The sequence below is a fragment of the Daktulosphaira vitifoliae genome, unplaced genomic scaffold (genome assembly GCF_025091365.1).
Source record: "Daktulosphaira vitifoliae isolate Bord-2020 unplaced genomic scaffold, ASM2509136v1 Scaffold_1, whole genome shotgun sequence".
NCBI classification, from domain to species: domain Eukaryota; kingdom Metazoa; phylum Arthropoda; class Insecta; order Hemiptera; family Phylloxeridae; genus Daktulosphaira; species Daktulosphaira vitifoliae.
This window is the reverse complement of record NW_026099572.1, coordinates 68,252,191-68,271,374: the sequence shown is the minus strand read 5'-3', so window position 1 is coordinate 68,271,374 and position 19,184 is coordinate 68,252,191. Positions and strand designations below refer to the sequence as shown.

General features: G+C 24.0%; 1 protein-coding gene across 50 annotated transcripts in view; it reads right to left on the bottom strand.

The window, feature by feature from the left end:
* The window catches only part of LOC126895470 (obscurin), an 80,457-nt gene that overhangs the window by 36,838 nt on the left and 24,435 nt on the right, over nt 1-19,184 (bottom strand). For 48 of the 50 annotated variants that reach the window (XM_050667388.1, XM_050667338.1, XM_050667360.1 and 45 more), the window contains 9 exons: nt 14,256-14,426; nt 14,121-14,190; nt 12,678-12,773; nt 5,895-5,987; nt 5,282-5,446; nt 4,959-5,099; nt 4,719-4,881; nt 4,497-4,577; nt 3,706-3,984 (listed from right to left, as the gene is read on the bottom strand). In XM_050667388.1, coding sequence (XP_050523345.1) covers nt 3,706-3,984; nt 4,497-4,577; nt 4,719-4,881; nt 4,959-5,099; nt 5,282-5,446; nt 5,895-5,987; nt 12,678-12,773; nt 14,121-14,190; nt 14,256-14,426 — 1,259 coding nt within the window. The remainder of the gene's footprint in view (nt 1-3,705; nt 3,985-4,496; nt 4,578-4,718; nt 4,882-4,958; nt 5,100-5,281; nt 5,447-5,894; nt 5,988-12,677; nt 12,774-14,120; nt 14,191-14,255; nt 14,427-19,184) is intronic. The other 2 variants (XM_050667340.1, XM_050667341.1) reach the window with 1 other exon arrangement.

Below are 19,184 nucleotides of genomic sequence, written 5' to 3'. Positions count from 1 at the left end.
CGTTACTTTTACACACGACTATTAAATTTTGACATATTGTATCGAAAGTTAGTACACAAATATAACATTTTTATCACTATAAAAATAATTTTAAAAGTTACTTTCTCTTACATTATATGCGTTAAAAACTTCCAGCAAATGTATTTAAAAATTGAGAGTAATATAAAAAGTGTAATAATTACACTTTTTATTCTTCTTTTATTAATTATTGATTTATTTACATAATTTTGTCTGAGATATTTATGGATAATTATTGAAGATCTCTCAATTCATCTAAAGCTGTACTTTTTAATCTATTGGTTATTTGTTGTCTATTTATACTGAAATTTTTTTTTTCGTATTTTAACTACATTATTATGTTAAAAGTCGATTAGTTGTCATAACTATAAAATTGTTGAAGTAACGAAATGTTTGGAAATTGCAACTAAATGTTTTGTTAAAAATTGTCTGTATAATAAAATATAAAAAAAAGTGTGTAACAATTTAAAAAAAAGTTACTTTTATCTTTGTAAACATATAAAGCATATTATACATATCTAGATACCTGTAGCTAAATCATTAGTTCTAATTAGCTATCTGAACAATTTGAAATGTTTTAAGTTGCCATATACATTTTTAAATAAAATAATTTAATTAAAAAATCTTGCACAATGGGGATGTGTCATAGTTGAGACAAGTAAAAATGATATTTGTTGGCGATTAAAATCACTATCATATAAAACGCTTCGATTCAAATCTGTAGATATTATATAATGTTAGAAGGAATTGTTGAATTATTTTAAAAGAAACATAAACTCCTTAACTGTAACCTAATTACAAATTTTGCGATTAATAATGTATAAAGATGAATTAAAAATTACTAAATAATTGATAAATCGAGAAATATATGATAATAAAAATTACAAAAAAGGATTTTCTTAACATAACTTTTTGGGACCCTTTTTCTCTTTAAAACCCCCTTTAATCAATTATGTATATATCAATCATATATGATAACAATGGTAAGAATTTATAAAAAATCAGTAATTCAAAAACTTAGGAATATAATTAAAGTAATCAGACTATAATAACACATTATGTGTTCATTTAACTTTATTTTTCTTGATTTAATCACCTTCATTAATTTTTTCCTATTGACACCATCATTTTCAATTAATGGTTAAAAGTAGCTATTGAGTGACTATTAAAATAATCACTCTGTACTTCATTACCTCAATTTATCATAAGTATTTGGTAGCTTGATAATTTTCAAAAGTTTAATTGAAAACGTTTTACTTTTTATATGATTGATATAAGTTTTGAATCCCCTATATAAATGAAATGTTAAGATTTACTTTAATTTAACATATGTTTAAAACTCAAATTATTTCCAGAATATTTTTAAAAGTTAAACTAATTAACTTTTCGAGCAAACATTTCTGTTTTGAATCCCTCATTGTAGGCAGGTAGAGTATCAGGGTTTCAAACTTTTTATTACAATTATAATGGAAATACCTAAAGTATTTATATAAAAAAATTTAGTTTAACTCGACCATTTTAATTTCTTCAAATAAAAATTGTTCCCTGTGGGTTGAAAAAAAGTGGCAACAGACACACACAAAAAAAAACAACTAATAAAATCAGTCCAACTTTCTTTAATTTTTTTATAATAATATTGCTTGAACAATTCCTAGAGCGTAATGTGTTGTATTTACCATGTCGTAGATATATTTTGGAATTAGTATTAAAAAATATTTTCGAGGTTAAACTTAATTTATGTACAACTGGTCCAGATGTACCAATTTTTAAAAAAATTAAAGAAAGTTGGACTAGTCTAGATTTGTTGAATTTTGATATTGGTATCAATGATATAATTATATAAAATGCAGTTGAACACCCTAAAATTAATGTAATAAAATCTTGTGTGGAAACATTAATGATTCAACAATGTAGAAATTACTACAAAGAATTTCTCCATTTATGTGTTATTTTTTTGGATGCCATGCCCCTACTAAATGGTGTAAAATTTCACTACCCTGGTGCTTTTCATCACGCTCGATGGATGTCAAAAGCAATTTATTTGCTAAAAATAAATTTAAATAAAAAAATAAAAATTAATTAAATAATATTTTTAATATTATTTAATTTTATAATTTTTATGAGCATTAAGATCATTTTTTAAAATTTTTTTTTAGCATTTTATTATTTGTTTACTTATTTTATTTGAGATTGAAAAAAAAAACAAAATCGTCAATTTTTTTAATTATCATAGAAAAATGATTATTATTTATAATTTTTCTTCATTACCTCGCCAGAAAACATGTAAAACAATTTTTTTTTTTCTATAAAACTAAAATTAAATTTTAAGCATCTTTACATTAAACATTTTTTTACACTTGAACGTTTCATCTTTAATTGCCAAAATATATGAATTTTACTGGTAAACATAATATTTATGGAACTTTTGACTTTTAGAAGGTAAATATTTGTAGAAGTTAAACGTCAACCTATCGGGATCAAATTTTGCACAGCTTATTATTACATGTATTAGAACAATTTTTTGGCGCGCGTAAAACGAAATTTGAAAATTTGTATTTTAAGGACCACTCTAATATACATATTCTTGTTTGAAGACTAAAAATAAACTATCACCATAAACAAATCTCCTCAGATTATAGAGAACATCATAATATCAACTTTTTTTCTGTTTTTATGTTATTGTAACCATGTGTTATTTGTATGTGTAAAAGTATTTATACATTTATTTTTATTTAAATATATCACATCAAAAATGATTTATATACCAAACGTATTATAAAGGTACGCCTACACATGCTTCATTGAATATATTTCGGTTTTAAATAATATAGTAACCTGAATACGACTACGCGTTTGGCAGTCAGAATATCAGTATATTTTCATACAAAAAAAATATACAAATTTGAGATAATACTCAATTTTTCTAAATTCAATAAATCTCATTTCAAAAGTAAAATAGTTTTCAAGTTTTATGGACAATCAAAATGTAGACTTTATTTTAAAAAACTTAAGTTTTTTGTATATTAGGTTCATTTTTTATATATTTAACATTATAAAAAATTAAAAGAAAAATAAGAAAATTGTGACTACGTTACGTAATCCACATATATTGTTGTAGTTCTTTTAATATCAATTTTACGCTATGTTCTATTAAATAATAGTTCTCTATCCTAGAGTAAATCAATATTTTTACATTCCCATTGAAAAGTTAGTTTATTAAAAAAGAATATATTATACCTATAAAAATCATGTTAAATATATTTTTCAAAAAATTTAAATTGTCCTTAGCGTGGTTATTATGATCATAGCAAAGATATTAAATTTCTTTCATAGCTAAATTTATAATTAACGAAAAATGATTTTATATTTATACATTATTTTTAGTATTTACAAAATTACAAACCCTGCGATATTTTAAATATACAGAGTGTTCAGTAAGTAAGAAAAAAGGTTTCTATTGTTCTCATTGTTTGTAATAATTGACCTGTTTCATTACTTTCTGAACACTAGTATACAGGGTGTTCATTAAGTCAGGAAACGGGTTTCTATTGTTCTCATTGTTTGTAACAATGTATATTTTATAAACCCTGTATATTTTCATATTGGAGGAAAAAGGTTCTTTTTTTTATTGATTTATTGCGTAATTAATTTAAGGTAAATTTTTTTTTCTTAATTATGTTTACATACCTTCAACTTCTTGTTTAGGAAGTTCTGGAGATTTTTGAACTTCACCGGGTGGTGATGTACATTCAAATATTGGTTGTTTATGAGGCAGTGTAAGAGGAGGTCGTTTGGGTTCTTCTACGTGTTTCAGTGGTTTAGGTGCTAATCTTCTTTCAATAGGATCCAAACCTTCTTCAATTTCAGAAGATATATCCAACTCAATACCTTTTAAAGGTTCAAATAAATCTTCGTCTTTCTGTTTCTGAACTTTGAGATCGTCGTTATTATGTTCAACTTTCGTCACTAAAATTGTTTAATTATTAAAAACAGTTACCTTTTTTTTTTTTAAATAAGAAGTGCCAAAAAAAAATTAGGCAAAGTCAAATTAAATAATAGCAATAGAATATTGAATTGGAAAAAAGCTTAGTTGCTAAAGTTGTTGTTATTATTTGTTATATTAAAAAAAGCTATCATTTATTACTATAAAATATGAAAATGTATATTGAATCAGTTTTTTTTTCAAAACTACATTAAGTGAAACTTGTAGATTAAGAGAAGCAATTTGCTCTTTGAAAATCCGACAACTTTAAAGTACCTAAAATAAAACTAACAAATTTTTTAGTCAAGTTATGAAATTCACTAAAAATGTTCTCGAATTTCAAACCGATCAAATTGACTTGGTTGTTCCTCAGAAACAAATTTACGTGACAACCCTAATTGATAATAAAACTAATTCAAAACACAACTACATTCTGAATATTCTAGAAAATTATTATTAAGCCCAATAAAAGCATAATTAATCATTGATTAAAAACCTGGTGTTGATGATACGCTTGTTTCACAAATAGAAATGTTATCCCTTTCCCAACACCGTTCTTTCAACTCTTCTTTTTCACCTTTTTGTTACATAAGTATTTTTTTATTGAGGATATTTAAATATTTATAAACGTAAATATTATAAACACATTATATAATTGTAAAATGTTATCATTTTTATATTAATAATTTTCATTGTTTAATTTTTTAGTTTTTCTTACGTAAATCGTTTTGATGATCTTTAATTTCAGAAATCCACTGGTCTCTACTTATGTCTTCGTTGGCTTTAAACGTAAAAGGATAATTTCCAACTTCTCCTTGGTTATGGTAAAGTTCCCAAACACGCTTACTGTCAGGAGCTACTTTAACAGTTACTTCAGGCAACTATAATTATGTTATCATTTTAATTGAATTCATAAAAATCGTTACAGAAGATATTTATATATTTGATTTTAAGTTACCCTGATAATGTCTTTTAAAACAAACACAGATCTTTCTTCAGAAATACGACGTACTTTACACACTAGTATTCTTGATTTAAACAAAAAACAGTATCGTTGGTGTCCCTTTGAATCTTCAGCATCTTGAACATAATACCATCCCTAAATTTTAATTAAGTCATTGAGTTTTAAAAATATGTTATATTATATACGTAATTATTTTTAGCATTAAACATTGAAATTTTTTATAAAAGGCACAATAAAGTAGAAGCATCAATTACTACACTTGACCTTCCACGTTATTTTTAACTTAATAGTGATTCCTGACATATTTCTATACTTACGTGTTTTAATAATCGACCTAGTTTGTGAATAGAGCCGTGGTATCCTTCGATATTAGTTAAAAATTTTATATCATTAAATCGATGAGGGATTGATAACATTAACTCAAGAGCTCTCTCTAAATCAGTAGTATCTTCTCCGATTAATAACGAATATTTAATTAACTCCTAATAATGAGTAATAAAAACAAATTATACACAATTAATTAATAAAAGTAAAGTAGTAGTTATAGAATATCTATCTAGCTATATTATAAAAATAACTCAAATTTAAATCTAATTTTTTATTATAAGATTGTTATTACTTTTAATTATACAATTGTTTAGTAAATATCTTAAGTTTGATACTATTTTTAATTTATTATTTTTCTTATAATACAATATAATGCAGTATATAAATTTTGATTCAGAGTTTTAATAATCACGACATAATAAAAGCTTGAAATATTAAATTTGAAACGAGTAATCTTTAGTTTAAATTATTGTTTCACAGAACAATTGATTTTTATACTAAAAATGATTTATTAATATTTCATAAACGAGAAAAAATAGCTTACAAATGTCTTTTAATTATATAATTAAGTTTTGCTTCAACTTAATTAATATCTATACTCACTTTTAATAAAAGCTGATAGTCATTAATACGCTGAATTGGTAATTTAAGATGTTCAGAAAGACTTTTATCATCACTATGCTTTAATCGTTCATCCTGTAATGACAATATATGAATTACATATTTTATTTTAATCCCTTTTGATAGAGTTTACTCTACAGTCTCATTCTCCCAGTGACCGAATTTCGACCTGACAGCAGAAAGTGTAAAAATATACTGATGATGAATTTTGAAGACATCATCACAACAAGTGTTAGTGTATGTATAAATAAAAAAGTAGAGTTCGCAGCTCTTCCGTTAAAATGTATAGTATATAAATAAATAATCGCACATCTGCTATTTTAAACATATACTTATTTATTATACTTTATTTTCGCAATAATACTTTTTTATAATTTTTATATAACATTTTTTAGATTAAGCAAATAATTTTGATCGAATAATTAAATTTAAACTAACTTTTTACTTAAAAAATTATACGATTTTTGTAAATATTAAAATAATATTATATTATTACTTCATAAATGATGATAGATATATCAGATTTAAAGACTATTTTTCAAATCTTGATTGATTAGTTCTGAGATATTTTATGTTATTCTATGAAATTATAAATGCGGTTAATAGTTATTTTTTGTTGTTTTATTTTGCGTAAAATTTTTAAAGATAGCATACCATCTATTTTCAGAGAAACAGTAAAAAGCAAATAGGCTAAAGGCCAAGATTGTTATTCAACCTATAAGCTGTGAGCTTATATTATAAAAATTAATATATATATAATGTGTGAATAAATATTTAATTTTGAATGTACCAAATGAAATAAAATAAAAATTAGAATTGATATGAATCAAATATCTCCATGATAAAATATTATCTATTAAAATTTAAAGGGCTTGAAGAAGTACTTTTCAATAAAAAATGTTTGTTATTTATAACAAAGTTATAAGTTTTATACAAGGAACTATCATAAAAAACAGGGATACCGGAACTATTTTTACATGGGCGGGAGCAAAAAATTAATGACTAAAACTAGGTCCCCTTGATTGTTACTAAGCTAAAAAGCGGGTTAAGCTTTTTTTTGGTCGATTTTAGTGATCGTATAAAAAAAATCAGTAATTTATAAATTTTACTCTTAATAATACATATTATCAGCTTCGATGCGAATCTGAGAACATATTATTTTGCCATGATGTGTTTATTTATTTACGTCAAAAAATCACAAATTGTATATAGTTGAAGACATTACCCTAAAAAATTGAAAATTTTTCGACTTTTTTTTTGAAAAGTTATATAATTTATTAAAAATGAACAAAAAAAAATAATTTTTCTTTTATATTGAAACCTCATGCATTTCTATTTTATTTGATATAATATTTTTGAAAATCTGATCCTGTACTAGCCCATAAAAGGGGTTACAAAATAGCAACTTTTTACAAAATTCAACTTTTTCAACCTGTGCTACCTTTTTTTAATCCTAAAATGAATAGCCAAATAATTAAGTATGGTAATGTTATATTAATTTCCAAATTCATTGTAATTTTTTTTTTGTCAGATTCTATTGAAGGGACTAAAGATACTTTTGCCCCCCTCGTGTTTTGACCAAGGGAGCAACTGTCCCCCTTGTCTACCCGTTTCTGGCGGCACTGAACAAAAATATACTTTTCTAAATAAACTTTTTGCCCTGTTTTCAAATGTGCAATTAGACTTTTTCTATCATTTCTAAGTTTTAATATTGATAATATTATTAAAAAATAAGTATTTACATATAAAAAGAAAACGGTAGAACAGTGGGGTCGAGTCACAGTGTGGACGATGCATAGATGGGACAATTATAGATGATATCTGACAGTGATTAAAATCACTATCATAAGAAACGCTTCAATGCAAATCTGTAGATAGTGTTTAATTTTAAGAAATTGGTGGATTATTCCAAAAGCATCATCAACTCTTATTTCTTTAATTATATCCTGATTAATAGTTCTTTGATTTTAAAATGTAATATATGAATAAATACTAATTATAGTTTATAAATTTAGTATGAAATTGTGAGGCCAGCTATGATGTGTAGATCATTGTGTTGGGCGGTTGATAAGAAAGTAGAGCAGAGAATTAGTGTAGCAGAGATGAGAATGTTTAGTTGGATGAGTGGAGTGACTAGAGAAGATAGGATAAGGAACGAGCATATAAGAGGAAGTATAGGTGTTGCGTCAATCGTGGATAAGATGACAGAAAATAGACTTAGATTGTTTAGTCATGTTATGAGGAGAGAAGAATGGGAAGCTGTAAGAACAGTTATAGAAATGAATTTTGAAGCAAGAAGAGGTAGAGGAAGACCAAAAAGGAGATTGAGGGATGTTATTGAATGCGACATGAGGACAGCTGATGTGAGCGTAGAAGATGTGGGAGAACGTGTTAAGTTGAAGCTTAGGATAAGGGTGGCCGATCCCAAGTAGTTGGGATTAAGTCAAAGAAAAAGAAAAAATTACCAGAAATACCGGTGGCAATTGACATAATATGATTGTTGTTTGGGAATGTACAATTTAGCGTTTAGTTGGGTTTAAACAATATAGCGTCAAATCAATTACCTACTCTATCGGTTGTATATTAATAAACACTACACTTTAATGATACAATAAATAAATAAACTCACACATATGCATTTATAACATTGTGTTTAATGTAAGTATAACATGATAAAAAGTAATCGTAAAATGAAGAAAATGGAATATAAATTTTAGTACTTATATTAAAAGTAATGTAACTCGAAAATTATTTGTTTAAAGGTAAAGGTTTAGATTTATTAAAAAAAAACCAAATGATAGATAAAGACATGCATCTAAATAAAAAAAAATTATACTGATTTGGTCATTTTTGATAAAGTTATAACAGTTAACAAAGTTTTAAGTTTTATACACTGGACTACAAGGAACGTTCATCAGAAACAAAAATATACTATTCTAAATCAACTTTTCGCGATGTTTTCTAATGTGCAATTAGACTTTTTCTATCACTTCTAAGTTTTAATATTATTAAAGAATAGTATTTACATATAAAAAAATATAATTAAGAACAAAATAAAATTGTTTTAAATTAATACTGATTTTGATTATTAATATGTTAAAAATAAGGAAAATGACATATTTAACCTATTTTTTTAATCATTTAAAGTTGATTGTTGTAAATGTTTATAATAAAAAAAAAAATTTATTTTACCATAACTATTAGCTAAATTGTCAAGTTCGAAATTGACACCATTAAACAGAAAATTTTATGAGAATTAAAAAAATTGTACTGTTAAGATTAATATGCAGTCAGAAAGTTATATAATTATTATTTATTGTAAATTTATCAGAAAAGTTCAATATTTTTTTGCATTTTTATTGTAATAGATAACTTAAATAGAAGTAATTGTAATAATTTCCTAGTAACTTTTGTTGTTTGAAAAGTTTCTACAATTGAAATATTGAGAATTTAATTAATTTTAATGATTTACTTTAACTAAATGAACCAATTAAAACAAAGTTGTTAAAAAGATTTACTCAATTGAGCGTATTATAAAATTTGATTACAATTGTAAAAATCCATTGTTAATTCAGGAGAAATTAACTATCATTTTTTTAAGAAATGATTTATATAGCAACATGTTATCAAAAAATTTGGAATATTATAGTCTAGTATTAGCACACACAAAAAATGATTAAATTAAAAAGTAAAATGATTTAATTTTGTAATTGAAACCTATCATATCAAACTTGATTCATTAATAAATATTTTGAAAACATTAGAAATGAATGATTCTATTGATCAACATACTCATTAACAGTTTAATTGATAAATTAGAATTTTTTTTTTCAATTTTTGAGGGTAATATCTTCAACTAGATACGAATTGTAATCATTTGACGTATCGTTGAAAAAAATAGGTCAAGTTAGAGCAGAGAAAATAAATGATAGTCACAAAAAAAATATCTTCTTAGCTTTGCATCGAAACTAAAACTTAAAATATAGTAAAATAATTTTAATACGAATAAGAAATTTCTTCTTACAAGGGGCGACTAAAATGATGGGATCCTTGATCTTTATTGTAGTTATTGAATCTAAATGAGAAAAAAATCCAAAGAGTTAAAAATTTATACTAACTTAAAAAGAATTAAGAAAAAATGCAAAAAATTGATGGCCATACGCGGACTGGAACCTCGTACCCTTACCGTGTAAAACACAGGATTTACCAACTCGGGAACCGTACGTTGATACTGTCGGTTAAATAAATTTGCTATTTAAGCTAGTTCAAATTTCAAAGTTATTTTTCTCGACTTAAAAGAAGCAAACAAATTTAAATAAGTTTAACTTTCTATGCTATATTAATTTTAATTTATATAATATTTATAAAAATCTGTACTTCCCTTGTCAGGTATTTTAAAATAAAATAAAATACAAAACCCAGAATTTTAACACTTAAATAGCAAATTTTTGAATGCGGTAGTCATTTTTACCATGAAGACAAATCCAGAAGTCAAATTTTTTTTTTCAAATTAAAGTATATTACATAAGCTTTAATTTAAGATATATATAAAAGTGTCAGTATTTCCGGAATACTTTCAAAAATTAAAATGAAAATATCCTAGTTTCAATACGCATGTTTAAAGTTATGACCCCCCTTGTATAAAGGGCTATGATCTGATTTACAAAAAAAGTGTGTCAGATGAAAGGGGTATATAAAAATTATTTATAAAAAAATAATAATATTGATCCATACATTTCTCCAAAAGTTATATAAAATATAAATTAAATAATGATGGTATAAAATATAAAATCGAGAATTTTTTCACGGAAATCGTACGTTTTTCTTTAACTTCGATGTCCGTTTTTACTATGAAGACAAGTTCAGAGGTCAAATTTTTTTTTTCAAATTAAATTATATTACATAAACCTTAATTTAAGGTATATATAAAAATGTCAGTCTTTCCGGAACATTTTCAAAAGTTAATTCTTAGTAAAAAAATTACCATTTTAAAACTCTTCCTGTGGTCTGATAAGGGTTAAATGTTCACAAAAGTATATAAAATTATAGGTAAATACCTCAGGTATCTATAAAGAAAAAATTATATTGATTAGGATATTTTTAAAAAAGTTATGGCAAGTTTAGGTAAAAAAAATTGAAAAAATATCGAAAATTTGCGATTTTTAAATTTGTAATTTTTTGGGGGATTTCCCACGTTTACGGGGAACGAGGGAATTTTTTTCAATTTTTGAGGGTAAGGTCTTTGACTAGATACGATTTGTGATCTTTTGACATATTGTCCATCAAAATCAGTCCAGCGAAACCTCAGATTGAGTTTTCACGACACAAAAAAATATTATATTTTTGTATTAACATTCTGGGTTTTATATTTTATTTTATTTTAAAATATCTTATTAGGGAATACACTGACTTTCATGAATATTATATAATTTAATTGACATAGAATAAAGTTCATAAGACATAAGAAATTGAACTTATTAAAATTTTTTTACTTTTTTAAAGTCGAAAAAGTAATTTTCAATTTTTTTTACTTAAAATTGCCATAACTTTTTTAAAAATGACCGAATCAATATAATTTTTTTTTTATATATAATTTAGATATTTATCTATTATTTTTTATATTTTTGTGAACATTTGATTCTTTACCAATCCACAGGAAGGGTTTCAAAATGGTAACTTTTTTACAAAAAATTAACTTTTTAATCTTATCTTTTGATAATGTTCCGGAAAGACTGACACTTTTATATATATATTAAATTAAAGCTAATGTAATATACTTTAATTTAAAAAAAAAAAAATTTTACCTCTGGTTTTGTTTTCATTGTGAAAATGACTACCGTATGCAAAAATATGCTATTTTTGTGAAAAAATTCTTGATATTATATTTTACATTTTTTAACATTATGTTGCTATAACTTTTTAAAAAATGCATGAATCAACTTTATTCTTTAATGATAAATACTTTATATATACTTCTTTCATTCGACATACTTTTTTTTAAAATCGGACCATTTCCCTTTATACAGGNTTCGACATACTTCAGGATATTTTATCAGGATATTAATAAGGAACTAGCAGAATATTTAGCTATTGGAATAATCCATCAATTTTTTAAAATTTAACACTATCTAAAGATTTGCATCAAAGCGTTTTTATTTGATAATCATTTTAATCACTGTCAGATATCACCTATACTTGTCCCAACTATGCGACGTCCATACTGTGCCACGCCTCCACTGTGCTACCATTTTTTTTTTTTTTTAAATAGATGGAATTTTTGATACATTTTAACTTAATAATATTTCCCTATACAGAGACAACTATTATTTATAATTATATAAGAAAAATCTTAAATTAACATAACTTAAAAAATAATTACAACATAATTATCTGTCTACATTTTTCCTAAAAGAAGATTACACTGCATAGCCCCAATTAGTGTACTTATTTTTTTCCATTTATACATGACTAATAGTTCATTAAAAATAAATTCACATTATTTTAAATTTCTTTACTCAAATAATAAGAAAAATAAAAATCGGTTAAATTTTTAAGCTTTTACTATACCGATAATAGCACTATGTATTTTATTTTAATAATAAACTATAATTAAAAGTCTTAAATAATTTGAAGTTAATAAAAAAATAGTCTGATATAGATCAAATTTATTGTACATAGTTTTTAGATAAATTTACTAAATTGAAATAATCTTTAACTATACAAAATAAATTAAATTTATTTTAAACTAAAATAAAATGAACTAACCTCAAAATACTCATGTACTTCATAGTTTTCTTCTAAAAATTCTTGTGAATCAGGTTCAGTTTGACAATAGTTAACATGTTTATCAAAATCTCGTTCCTAAATTAATATTATTTTATAAGTATTTTGAAACTTAAAAATTTATTAAATCTACTACTTTTACATAATAAATAACATACGTTCAGTGGAATACTTATGGGGGTTACCACATAAAAAACCCCTCCTAAAGCCAACTTTTGAACTAAAATAATATACAATAACTCTGATGCAACTAAAAATTATTTTGAGAAAATTTTCATCATTTTATTTATGAGAACTACAAAAATTCAAAAATCGGTACAAAAAAAAATTTTTGAGCAACAAAAAAAAGGTCAACTAAGATGAAAATTCGAGAATCATTAAAAGAGGTATGGTTACATAAAAAAATTTTTATGAAACCCCCTTAGAAAAAAAAAATTATCTTAAACATTACATTATTTCTTAATAAGATAATCTAAAATCTGTCCTCCCCCTTCTAAGCAAGCTAATTATTTTATTAGTTTTTAGATTCTCACCTCCGCTCACCTTATTTTTTTTTGGAAATAGCCTACTATAATAGTTTGGGTCTAAAATTTTCATTAATGGAAAATTTACTTTACATTTTTATATGATCACTTTAATTTTAACAGAACAAATATTTTCAAAAATACTACACTCTTTAGTTTCAATAAGATTTAAAAAATTATATTTTTGTTTATGTGAAAAAATGTTCACTGTTCCCACGGAGCGGTTGCATCCTTTTTGGGAAACATTTTTTAAAAATATATATAAATAAAATATATTTTAGGGTCGTCCCTAGTGCTAAGGAATCCTGGTCTGAACTCGAGCTTATTGAATTTTTTTGTTTTTAACCACCATATAATTTTTAGTTTAATTTCGTAAATTAGATAACTAATTTAGTTAAAAGATGTTCAGTTATATAAATTTGTTTTCGCAATATGACATTAACTACTTTTAACTAATAAAATAAAACATAATAATAATTAATATAGTTAAAATTACCAAAAAAGGTTTTTTAAAATTAAAAAATATTTATATGGTAATTAAATAGTAGCGTTGAAGAAGTAATTAGACATTGTCGAAATACAAATTTTGTTGGATGCATTATGTAATTTCGCTTAACTGAAAATCTTTTTTTTTTGTCTAAATATTATTTGGAAAATTATTCTTTTTAATCACATCTTAAATATGGGAATGGAATAATGACATCACATTTTAATTGATGCGATTATTTGGCTCGCAAATATCAAGAACATCTAGGATTTTAAAATAAGGTTTTAGACTTATTAATTTAAGATCAATAAGCCGCATATAACCCACTTCAACCCTGTTTTGTAGATATATTAGAGACTTAACAATATTATGTGGAAATACATAATTTTCACTGAAATTTCAACCATTACTCACAAGTCGCAAAAAAGTTCTTCCCATTGTTTTTGGTTCGCTAGCAGCATATTTTAAACCAGATATTAATACTCTTTAAAAAATAAACAGAAATTATTTATGAATCATCAAATAATTGTAATCCAATAGAATTCTTACGTGTTATGGAACTGTGAAATTTGTTTTAAATTGTTAAAAATAATATCTTTGCTATCTGTAACCAACCTGGGCGCATCATTTCGTTCTAGTGGATTTAAATACCTTTCTACTACTTCTTGAATATCTTGACCAAATTCCTCTTCAGTTTCAACCAATTCAGCAAGAACAACACTGATAAAAAAATCCACAAATACTTATTATTAATTTGATGATATATAGTTTGAATGATAAAGAAATTTCTTTAAAAATTATTTTTTAGATATTAGAACTTATTTAAAATATTTCTAATTTTTTCTAATTATATAGTTTTTTTTTATTATTTTTTAAGCTTCAACTTCTAAGGTTATTAGCTTGAACAAAATTAAATTATTTGGTTACATATATAGTTTATTTAATATTGAACCAAAAATTGACTAATATAGGCAAGGTCAAATAGGTCAACTTGAAGCGGTTATAAAACTTGGGTCAGATAAATATTTGATAGATTTCATTATTTAAATTTTGTCAAGAAATAGTTTTTTTTAATAATACTAGTAAACATTTTACTATTTCTATAGATTGATATGACTAAAATGATAATATATATTTAATTGGCGCAAGTTTAACCACCATTCCAAGGTTTTATAATAATATTTTTGTTTATACAATTGTAACAATTTTAAATTATTTGAAATGCTTTACCATATCTTTAAATATTTAAAGTCATTTAATAAATTACTTAATATTTCATAAAGTAGTAAATTCATAAGTTATTATGGAAAATACCTAGATATATAGAAAAAATATTATTTTATCTTTATTTTGTTAAATAAACTCTATTCCTAGATATAATAGGTGTAATAGGTCTTTTTTTAGTAAAAGGTCATATTTAGAGGGGGTCTTATAAGTCTATACCTTCTAATCGACATATAATCACAAAAAAAAAATTAGTTAATAGCTAAGCCTTAAAATTCTGCATTTTAAATATTTTCTGGACTTTTCATGAGAAATTCATAAATAAGCATCTTTTTTGTTTTTTAACTTTTACAATATACATAATGACGTACTAAATTTTTATTTCAAGAAATTTTGAAGTTAAAATTTTAAAATTAATACAATAACTATTATTTTACGGTTTTTTTATTTTTGGCTAATTAGGTATATCATTTTAGTTTTATTAAATTAGCTATATTTTAATTATGTTATTTTCATGCTCAATCTAATAAAAATATTGCATTTTGGTTTTAAAAATAATTTTGCATATTATAATCAAATAATTTAATTGTAATAGCAAGGTTCTGAAATGATTAAGTTAAATGTAGGCATTCGTATTATGAAATTTTATAAATACAAGACTTAAAAAATTTTCAGAAGAACATTTTATCTTCATTTAAATAATTTTTAAAAGCCACCTTATAAGAATATTAAGATCTACAGTGAGTAAGTTATTTATTTTTCGGAATTAAAAGTGGTAAAAAACGTAGAGAGAACGACTATATTATATCTATTATAATACTATTATTACCATACTATTTCAAGCGTTTCATTTATTACATAATTAATTACATGTTTACATATTATATCATTTTCGAATAAATCATTAAGGAAATGTTTCTTAATTATGTTTAAAAGTAAACAGACTGAGTACCCATATACTTAAAAGTCTGCTCTTTTATTGCTTATACTTTTCTATTTCATAAGAAAAACAAATGTTATTTATAACTATAAAGATCGTTCTTTCTTTAAATAATAGAGCTTTCGAATAGTTTAAAAAATAATAATTTATCTATTGTAATGGTTTATCATGATTTAATTTTATATTATGTTAAAAAATAATATGCAGAAATATTAAAATAAAAAAACCCAGGACAGGGAGGTCGCGGCACAGTGGTGACGTAGCATAATTGGATCAAGTATAATGATATCTGACAGTGATTAAAATCACTATCAAGAAAAAAACGCTATGATGCAAATCTTTAGATAATGTTTAATTTAAAAAAATTGGTGGATTATTCCAAAAGCTATGATCTGCTAGTTCCTTATTAATATCCTGAAGTATGTCGAATGAAAGAGGGATAATTAAAAAATATTATTTCTCATAAAAAAATTGTGTTGATTCATACACTTTTCAATATGTTATAGCATTATAAAGATAAAAACATAAAAAATAAAATCGAGAATTTTTTCACAAAAATAGCATATTTTTGCATACGGTAGTCATTTTCACAATGAAAACAAAACCAGAGGTAAAATTTTTTTTTTTTTAATTAAAGTATATTACATTAACTTTAATTTAAGATATATATATAACAGTGTCAGACTTTCCGGAACACTTTCAAAATTTAAGTTGAAAAAGTAAATATTTTGTGAAAAAATTGTCATTTTAAATCTCCCTCTGTTGGCAGGTAAAGGGTCAGATATAAAACAAAAATATACCAAATGATAGGTAAAGACATCATGCATCTATAAAAAAAATTATACTGATTTATTTATTTTTAAAAAAGTTATGGCAGTTTTTAGTAAAAAAATTGAAAAAATTTCGAAAATTAGTGATTTTTAAATTTGTAATTTTTTTGGAAATTTCCCTGATTTACGGGTACGAGGGAAATTTTTTCAATTTTTGAGGGTAATCTTTTGACGTATCATTGAAAGAAATCGGTTCGGTGAGAGCTGAGAAAAAGTGATAACAGACACAAAAAAATAAAAAAATAAAAAAAATCAACACATCTTAGTAAAACCAATACCATCTCAGCTTCGCATCGAAGCTAAAATGCAATACGAGAAATACTGAACACAAATTTAATTAATAAAATACAAAGTTACTCATTAAGTTCAAATTATTCAAAAAAGTTACTAGTTTTAAGGTAACTTAATTAGACAATTAAGTTACCAATTAAATTAGTGTAAAAAACCTAACTACTTATGTTAAATAGTTAAATTAACTATTTAACGTATTAGTGTCAAGCTTTGCAATTAATTTTGAGTAATTTAACAATAATTGATAAATTAAACACATTCGAAGACATAATACATACGATTAACAAATTTTACATACAATTGAAACTATTGAACGTTAAGAAAATTACCGTTAAAGGAAGAAGAGGATGAGGAAGACCGAAAAGAGATCGTGTCAATTGGAAGTTTAAGCTACCCTGTGGGCTTATCCCAAGTAGTTAGGATTAAGGCGAGAGAAAAGAAGAACATATACAATTAAAACCAATGAACCACAAACTTACCTCAGAATTAGATTTGTTGACAATTTTGAAATATTTTTGTTTTTTTTTTAACTAACATTATTAGTATGTATATACTACATACTATATGTATACTATACATATTAATTAATTAATTTTTTAATTTTGATTCATCAAATTACTTAATATTTACTTTATTATTATTTATAATATATTTTAATCAGTTATTTAAGGCACACTATAAATCATTTCAATTTTTAAAAAAAATCAGTTTACTATTCCATGATATTTTCAAGGGATAGGTTTATTTTTGTTCGTCAAATTAAAAAAGTTATTCATATATTAACAATGCAAAAAATAATGGTAGTATAAAACTAATAAAATCCTAAGGTCGGCACTGTTGAGAAAAAATGTATGATTCATGATAATAAGATTAATACTTTTTAAATTACTAACATTTTTTTTAATTTTCCACTATGTTTACATTGGTTTATTTTCATATGTTAAAAATAAGATAATTTTTTTAAAAAAAGGAAAATTTGTTATTTTATTTATTTTAAGTGGTAGTTTTTTAAATATATATGTGTTTAACCAAACATTGTTACCGAGAAATTTTTGGGATAGATACATTTCACTAATTCTGTTGATATAAGACCCATTTTTTTAAAGTCTTTTTTAAGAAAGTATTTTAAAATTAAGAGGGCCATTATTTCTATACTCCCCTTATCAGTGACATCGCTAGGTTTTGTCATGCACTTTCAAATCTATTACCATTCATATGGGGTAGAATCCCTAATTATTTTTGTTTTAAAGGGGTGCCATGGATTTTTGGCTTATTTTTGTATAACTCAATATGTATCCAAGAGGAGTTAATGGACGACCTTAAAAAATGTTTAACATACATTTTAGTTTTTAAGTTAGGTTTATAGTATTGAGTAGCTGAAGAAAACATTTTTTTTGGTCACCCCACAAATAAAATTTTGATTATGTGCCCTAAGACTACAAATAAATATTAGCTTCGATTTGAATCTAAAAATGTATTAATTTTATCAAGATATTTTTATTATTTTGTCATTAACAGTGACATTATACTGGACTAATATTAACAATCAATACATCAAATGATCTCAAATTATATGTAACTTAAAATATTTTTCTTATTAGTGAAAATATTTAAAAAAAAAAACCCAGCACAGTGGAGACGCGGCATAGTGGGGACGTTGCATAGTTGGGTCCAGTATAGATTTAATCTGACAGTGATTAAAATCACTATCATAAGAAACGCTTCGATGCAAATCAGTAGATAGTGTTTAATTCTAAGAAATTGGTGGATAATTACAAAAGCTACATTATCTGCTAGTTTCTTATTAATACCCTGATTAAGATAAAGTATGTCGAATGAAAAAGGGATTATTAAAAAATATTATTTCTCATAAAAAAATTGTGTTGATTCGTACACTTTTCAATGAGTTATAGCATTATAAAGTTAAAAATGTAACCAACCCAACCCAACATCAACTCCTATTTCCTTAATTATATCCAGATTAGTAATTATTTTAATTATATATTATATAATTTTTATAATTAATTATTTTCAAATTATTATTGATTTTTAATATGTTAAAAGTAATCATTTTGAACCTACTTCTTTTTGTTCTTTAAAGTGAAAGTTTTAATAAAAAAAAAATGAATTTATTACCATAACTTTTAACTCAACTTGCAAGTTTGAAATAAATATTATTAAATAGAAAAAAAT